The sequence below is a fragment of the Phaethon lepturus genome, unplaced genomic scaffold (genome assembly GCF_000687285.1).
Source record: "Phaethon lepturus isolate BGI_N335 unplaced genomic scaffold, ASM68728v1 scaffold41858, whole genome shotgun sequence".
NCBI classification, from domain to species: Eukaryota; Metazoa; Chordata; class Aves; order Phaethontiformes; family Phaethontidae; genus Phaethon; species Phaethon lepturus.
The window spans coordinates 1-7,681 of NW_010559055.1; the positions used below are offsets into that span (position 1 = coordinate 1).

The 7,681-nt window shown below is 51.0% G+C and overlaps 1 protein-coding gene across 1 annotated transcript; it reads left to right on the forward strand.

Moving 5' to 3' along the window:
* The first annotated feature begins 12 nt into the window (after positions 1 to 12).
* Positions 13 to 5,382, forward strand: LSM4 (LSM4 homolog, U6 small nuclear RNA associated (S. cerevisiae)). The gene is made up of 3 exons (XM_010293254.1): positions 13 to 106; positions 2,583 to 2,766; positions 5,278 to 5,382. The coding sequence occupies exons 1-3, from the start codon at positions 68 to 70 to the stop codon at positions 5,364 to 5,366; spliced, it is 312 nt and encodes a 103-aa protein (XP_010291556.1). The 5' UTR covers positions 13 to 67; the 3' UTR covers positions 5,367 to 5,382.
* Positions 5,383 to 7,681: the final 2,299 nt, after the last annotated feature.

The following is a 7,681-nucleotide window of genomic DNA, read 5'->3' on the forward strand; positions in this document are numbered from 1 at the left end:
CTTGCAGCTGGTGGAGCTGAAAAACGGGGAGACGTACAACGGGCACCTGGTGAGCTGCGACAACTGGATGAACATCAACCTGCGGGAGGTCATCTGCACGTCCCGGGTAAGGCCGGACCCCCCTGTGCCGGAGTCACCTACCCTCCGTGTCCCCCGTGGGCCCTTGGGGAGCATCCTCGAGGGTGCCCAACCTCTGGCCTTGCAGCAGGGCCGGCTCTGCTACAGCTCAGAAGCCGTCACTCCTGTGGAAGTGTGACTTCTGCCTGAAATGCAAATTTAAGGTAGTCATTTATAATATCCGTAACAAAGGAACACACTTGCGTGCACGCTTGATGAAAGGGTGGCTTTCTGCACCACACAGAAACGCTGCACGAGCGTTTCCCCTGTGAGAGGGTTCTCAGTGTGGGGCTGGGGGCCACAGGTCGGGGCACAGTCACCCGTGCCGTGATGCCGAGCTGGGTTTCCCAAGAACGGAGCCGTCATCTGTCATGTGCTGTCCAAGAAGTGAGGTCTGCTTCAAACACTGCGCTAGCTTTTATTAACTTGCTCTTCTCTTGCTCTCTTAACTCTCCACATCAAAACGGAGAAGCCTGTTGTTTACCCGTGCCGAGGCTCTGCGCCGTCTGGTACTTTTGCCCTTGGCCAAAGGTGCTCCAGAAGATTGTGATCTGTGTTTTGGGCTTTGACCTCAGAAGTGTCTGGTCTTGTCCCTACCAGCCGCATGCTGTGGGAAGCGGCAGCCGGATGGATGTCGGCTGTTGCTGTTCTTTCCCTGCCTCGGAACGTCAGAGCTTTGTGGGAGAGCCTGGCAGAGATCCTCGTTCTTCTGAAAAATCTCTCTGCAAACCCCTGTACCTGTTGTCTTCACAACAGGAAAGCTTTGAGCAATATTGCTGGGGCACGGAGGCACGTTTTCATGTCGGTATGACAGAGTAAACATCTTGAGTGAGGTTTGCGAGGCACCTTTGGGGCAGAGCAGTGGCACTTAGAAATTTGTGGGCACGCTTTGGCTTCTGGCGGGATGAACGGGAAGGAACCGCTGTCGAATTTAGCAGGAGGGGGATTAAGAGGAGGTAACAAGACAGCAAAGCCTTGTCCGTGCCCGCAACACGGATGATGTTATCCTTCTTCTTGAGAAGTCACTTCCCACGGCTCAGTGCTCAGGTTTTATTCCTTCTGAGGGACCTAGAGGGATCCTGTCACACAGCAAAGCAGCCGGGCTTATCAGCTGTGCCTGTCCCCGCCTTAAAACATCAAAACGTTTCGAAAGCCGAGCTGGAGCCGCAGCCGGGGTTGTACTGGTGGCACTGGTGGGGCCTGGCCACTAGATGGCACGGGGCGGCGGCGGACGGGCAGCCCCGGTCCGGGGGGTGGTTGTTTACTCCGGGGAGGCCGGAACGAGGAAGCCTGGCTCCATCCCTTCCTGCATCCCGAGCCAAGGAGCAGCCAGGCAGATCCAAGGCAGGGTGGGGTTTTCTGGGTGTCTCTTGGAGGAGGACTGTTTCTCTCTGTCTTGTCTTGTACGCCAAGGACTTGCCTGTACAGGCAAGAGTTGCCCCAAATAACTCCTGGGGTGAGAGGCGGGGACTGACAATTTTATCCCAGGAGAGGAGGAACGAGGCGTTCTCGTTTAACCTACTCTTCTGGGACATGACAGACGCCTCGTCCACATGCTGCCGCTTGAGAATCGCCGGGCTCGAGTGATCCCATCTGCAGCCAAACCCTGACGGAGCCGCTGCCGCTGAGCTGGGGCTGCGGTGGTGGAGCGGGACAAGGCGGGTCTCCGTCCCTCCTCCCAGTTACATCATGGGCAGCTGAGTTGTTGTTCAGCTTCGACGCTTGGTTCCTATTCCCACAGCCGCCCTCGGTAGACGGGAGCTGAAGCCCTGCTAGGTTGCATCCTAGAAAAGCCCTGAAACTGCATTAAACAACTAGCGAACAAAATATAGACACGGCTGCTCCGTAACTGGGCACCTGAAGACTTTCTTTTTTCAGATCTATATAACCTGTAAGTTCCGTGTCTTCCACAGCTGCAGTTACTGTGCTCTGGTGGCATACACCCTGCAGCCAGCTGGCTCCAGACCTGCCTCCCTGCTCCATCCACACCCCAGAGGAGTGGAGTGAGGTGACTCCCAGCTGAGGCTGCTGGAGAAGAAACCCAGCCGTGCATACGCCTTTGCCGCAGCTGCATTTTTCTTGCCAGAGTTGGTTGTTTGTAGCCGTTGTGTGTAACTTACCCCCCTTGCCTCTCTAGTCCTGCTTTCGATTCCCTTTTTATATGAGAAGGGAAGGTTCTTGTTTCCTCAGCCTCTTCTTCCTTCATTTTCTGTGAGTGTTAGAGGCAGTGGTGGAACAAATTGAAACTACAGTTGCTCATGGCTGAGTGCCCTTCTCCCCCAGGTTGCATGTTTTGGAGGGGAAAAAAACCACCCTTTTTTTGCAGCTAGTTACAGATAATGCTTTCAGAAAAGATTGGTGGAGCAGTCAACGCTCTCCAGAAGTGATGGAAATATTCAAATGCCCCAAAAGTAACACCAAAGCACCCGGTTTTGTTCGTAGCCTAATGCGTTGCTCCCCAATAGGATGGAGACAAGTTCTGGAGAATGCCAGAGTGCTACATTCGTGGCAGCACAATTAAATACCTGCGTATCCCCGATGAAATAATTGACATGGTGAAAGAAGAGGTGGTGTCCAAGGGCAGAGGCCGTGGTGGGATGCAACAGCAGAAGCAACAGAAGGGCCGTGGTGTTGGAGGTGCTGGACGAGGTAATGATCCTGTTTGTTTTTCAGCTCGGAGAGGGGTGAGCGGGATCCCTGCCTTTAAATTTCACCTCTTGTGCAAGGAATGGCTCCTGCTTGCTCAGCTTTAAACCCGGGACTGTTTGTCTGGGAGAAGCTGGAGCCGCTCCTGTGCAAGATCTAGCTGAGCGAGCGTGTTGCCTCGCTTGTAAGGCAGCCTCTGCCAAAGAATAGAAAGGATTCGTGCCAGGGATGTGCCTCCCTCCTTACTGGGGTTGGGCAGGAGCTTAAGAGAGTCTGAACTTGACTGTTTTTACCCCTCCTGGCTAGTTTGGGAGCGTGGCCCTACAAAACTGGTGTCTGTTAGCTTAGCAAGTCTGGGAGAGAAACAAATGGCTATTCTTTTTGAAAATAGACTGGGCTCTGACCATGGCAGTGATAGAAAAACATCATCTTTTCTCCCTTTATAATGGGGGTTTTGATCTCCTCACTTGTTGATTTATTTATTTTAAAAAAATGTCTGAGTGTTTGTGTTCCTCCTGCTCGACATGAATAATTCATCTTTCTGATAAAAGAGGAGGTTGCCACTTATGAAGAAAATAGGTCACCAAAACAACTCTTCCTTCCCTGCCCCACTTCATGGGGTTGGGTGATCTCGGAGCACTTCAGCTTGGGGATACGTTGCTCTTTTCTCCCCAAACTGTCCTGCTGGGAGCCCGAGAGCCGTTTCTCTCCTTTCATACTCACCCCTCCTGCCACGTCTTTGTGATTCGCTTTGTGGTCACCTCGCTCAGCCCCAGGGCTGGCTCTCAGTACAGGCTTAGCCTGCAGTAGGAGCTTAAAATCTTGAGTGCGCTCACTTGCTACAACAAAACTGGGTTTGACCTGGGAAATCTTAGGTTTTAAAAGGAGCCCTGGGGACTGAGACAGCGATGGGTGAAGTCTGTCTGTGGAGCACCCTTAACGAGCTGCCTGCTTTTTTGGCTATGCGAGGAATCCTGGTAGGACGGCTGGGATCTACCCGGGGCCATGACGCCACGCTGGGACGCTGGACGTGCAGCGTCTCCGACTCCCAGGGGTTTTTTGGAGGGAAAAACCCCTGCGATTTCTGCTGCCTGTGCTACCTCCTGGTAGCTCTGAGCATGCAAAAGTGACCTTTACAAATCTGAAGGGCCCTTTATTTTTTCTCCTTCCCTTTTCAGTGTCGAAAGTACTTGGCATAACAGCTTTTTTTGATATAGTTATTTGGACAAACATTTTAGCTGAAATATTTTCTCTGCTGTGGAAATATCCACCTTGTGGAGAGCAGAGCTGAGCTCTGTTTGAGGTGGAGTTCCCTGCTGTTTTGATGTGCAGCTTAAATTCGCTGATGGAATATTTTAAAGGGAAGCTTCGGCATTTGCTAATTAGCTAAAAAGGTTTGGCTCTCATTACTGAGACATGAAGGGAGGAGAGGAAAAAAAAAAAAAGGCAGGACAATTTTGTTGGGAGGCCAGCAGGCAGAAGTAAAGCTATAATTGTGCACACAGTTGAAAGGATTATTGTTTCTGACACTGGTAATCCTTCGTCCTTTACTTCTCGGCTTGCCAAACTCAGAAGTACAGCAGTCTTTGCTCAGCTTCGCTGGGAGCAGCCGGAGCCCTGCGAGCATCCCAAGGACTGCAGGGTTAGCAACAATTTTTTTTTTTTTAGGCGCGTCTCCTCGATGAAGGAACCAGAGCAGAGGGCTTTGGAGAAGCTCTTCTGCCTGCTGCCCAGACTGGGTCTCCTTTGCTTCTGCCTCTTGTGCCGAGGTGGCTGGCAGGGTAGATCCACAGTCCCTTTATCGCTCGTGTGCCAAGATAAAAATTCCTGCCTGAAATTGCTTTCTTTTGGAATGAATCTGAGCAGGGAGGGGAGGGCTCAGCAGCTCCCATGGCAAAGGCGGTCGCAGCTCTCGGGTACGAGGATGCTCGTGTGTCTGCAGCGAGTCTCCTGGCAGACCCCGGTTCCTGCTGCCTCCCTGGCAGTGTGCTGTGCCCAGTGCCCTCTCTGGAGCGGTGGCTCGTTCTGTCCAGCAGTGAGGCTGTGACAGAGGGATGGGGTTTTTTTCTGTTTTGTAGCTGAGCCGTCTTCAAAACAAGTCGCCCTCTTCGTTGCTTTTGGTTTGCCCTTACAGCTTTCAGGGGATACAGTATAACCTGCTCATCCCACTGGCTTTAAAATGTGGTATCTCTTCCTTGGTTCCATTTTTTTTTTTTTAAAAGAAGTTAACTTCAATTTACGATGATAGCGCAGCTAGCCAGAGGGCACGCTGACGCCCCGGGGAGGTATCGCTGAACACGCTGGCGCGGGGGGATGAGTTTACACACCTCGTAAATAAGGGGTCTGGAACTGGGACCAGGGAGAAATCTAAAAGTCCAGTTTCTGCTTCTAAGACTAGAAAATAGGCACGTGTTTGGGTAAAATGTAAATAACTGTAAAGCTCTGAGCGGTTGGGAGATGTTACTGGCGTACGCTGACGCTGTTATACTCGTGCTCTTTCTTTCTGCCCCGTAGGTGTGTTTGGTGGCCGTGGCCGAGGAATACCAGGCAGTGGAAGAGGCCAGCAGGAAAAAAAGCCAGGCAGACAATCAGCAAAGCAATGAGAGGCTGTCTGCACCCTGGCTGGGGACAGTGCTGCGATGCCGTTTGGTTTTTTATCACCTCAGGATTCCCATGTGTTCAAAAGCGTTACCTTTCTACTCTTCCGTCAGTTGATACGTGCCCGAATCGCGTAGTTTGGAAGCCCCTCGCAATTTAATCTGGTGAAGTGGAGTTATTCGCTCCTTGTAGTCAGCAAGTCATTGGAAATATTTTTTAAAATCATTCATGCTTAAGGACCTAAGTTCTGCCTTCTCCTGAGAGTGAAAGCACTATTTAATTTTTCAGGATCACCAGGTTTAATTTAAAAGATTAACCATGTACAGTGGTATAAGAACGAAGGCAAACACTTTCTGGATTGTTTGGATTTTTTTTTTAATATACTTGAAACTTGGGAAACTTGTTGCATTTGTAACAGATGCAAGTGTTTTGGTTTAAAAACACTGAACTTGAGGATATTGTATCTTTACATGAGTAGTCTTAAGGGTTTGGCGTTTTAAAAAAAACAACAAACTTTTAAGCTATCGCTTCTTTTTCTGGCCAGTCAGTTCTGTCTCTCTCCTAGGGCCTAAGGCAGAACTTGGGATGAATGCTGCATTGGCCTTCAAGGGTTGTTTCCAAGAGCTCTGTGAGAAATGAGGGTTTCCCACTTAATGTATTACTAATTTGACTTCAGATTAGAAGTTTCCTTTAAAGGAAAGGGGCTTCTGTGTTCTCTCATGGAAGGCTGGTGTGCCCCTTACTCTTCATGTTCTGAGTTTTCTTTTTTTTTTCTGAAAAGCAACCGAGCTGTTCAGTTGATTTATTTCCCCCCCAACTTTGAAAACTCTCTCCCTTGTGCCTGTGACACAAAGGCCTGAACTCGGACAATATTTCTCAAGCTTATTTCTTCTGATACCTAGTGATTGACTTTGCTATACGTACTTGTCATTCCCTTTTCTAGTCACCGATGAGCTTTCCCTGGGGACACAGAGCAGTGTGTGAGCGTGTCCCTCCTGTACGTTAAGAAAGCTGCTGTGAATTCCCAGGTCCGGTTGCTCTGGTCTTCCATCCCACGGGGCGCAGGGTCTCGTGAGTGAAACACACCCGCAAAATATCCTGGCCGATCTGAGTTGAGTGTCTGCATGGTAGGGAAGAAAGAGGCTCTGGCCGTGGCTTAACCCCCCCAAACGGATGAAATAGTTTAATTTTAGGGGAAAAGCGGATGTTGTGACTTGTTCTGAACAGGTTTTTTGGGTTTGTTTTGTTGGGTTTTTTTGGGTTGTTTGTTTTTTTTTACAACTGATTCCCACATTGAAGCCTACTCTGCCATCACCACTGTTTTGAGAAAATGAGTAAAGAACGTGCTTTTATATATACTTATTTTTTTAATGTTTATAGAACTTGTGCGCAGTGGTGAGTAGGAATAAATCGCCGACCTGTACAAAACGACTCCCTCTCTCTGACTGCAACGGCGCTGACCCTGACCCTGCGCGCGCTCCCGCAGCCGCCCGGCTTCGCCTAGACCCTCGCTCAAGCCCTGGTATAAGTAATAAATCGCCGAGCAGACGGGCTAAAGCTTTGGTTTCTAACAGCAGCCACATGTTCTCTGCGGCCGCCTCGGCAAGGCGTTAACCAGCAGCGCCAGCACTCGATTCCCATCCCGGGTGAGCCGGCTTCTGCCAAGGAGCCAATTCCAGGCGATGGGAGCGGGGTGCACGTGTCCTCCTCCTGGAAACTCGGTCTCAACATAAACCGTGTGGCATTTTAACAAAGCCCGGGCTGAGCCCTGTGTCAGACTTTCCCTTCCCAACCTGCTCCCTCCCTTTCGAGTCCCTCCGGCCACAGAAACTCCACGTGTTACGGCTGCCCTGGTGAAAAGGGAAGCGGCTGCAGCGCTGTCTGGATTTAAGGTCTGTTCTGGCCGGATAAATCTTCACCGCAACAATGGGACCTTTGGCTTCGGCTCAGGGTAGAGTCCTCCAAGTACGCCTTATCTCATGGCGAAGCTCTGGGGTCAGGCGTTGCAGCTCGTTAAGTTCTGCTTTCGTTTAATTACAAGCACGGGCTTTAGCAGCCTTCCCTGCTTGCCCCCCTCTTCCTCTTTTCCACCTCGGGAGGAATATTTTTGTCCCAGGCTGCGGTGCAGCCCCTTCCGAGAGCAATCGGCCCCACGCGGCAACAGGTTGGGCGGAAGATGGCTCCGTGAAAGAGCAGCATCGATGCGACGCTCATCTGTGGTTTTGGGCCTTTCTGCCCCAAAAATGGGTGTCTGGGGCTGTCGTGTGCTCCAACCCTGCCCCATGGGGGTGCGGGGAAGCGAGCCACGGCTGGAAAAAAA

Bases quoted from the DNA above. Each gene is read 5' to 3' on its own strand.
- LSM4 (XM_010293254.1), top strand. From the start codon at position 68: ATGAACATCAACCTGCGGGAGGTCATCTGCACGTCCCGG. The intron at 107-2,582 runs GTAAGGCCGGAC...GCTCCCCAATAG, and splicing joins AGGTCATCTGCACGTCCCGG to GATGGAGACAAGTTCTGGAG. The intron at 2,767-5,277 runs GTAATGATCCTG...TCTGCCCCGTAG, and splicing joins TGTTGGAGGTGCTGGACGAG to GTGTGTTTGGTGGCCGTGGC.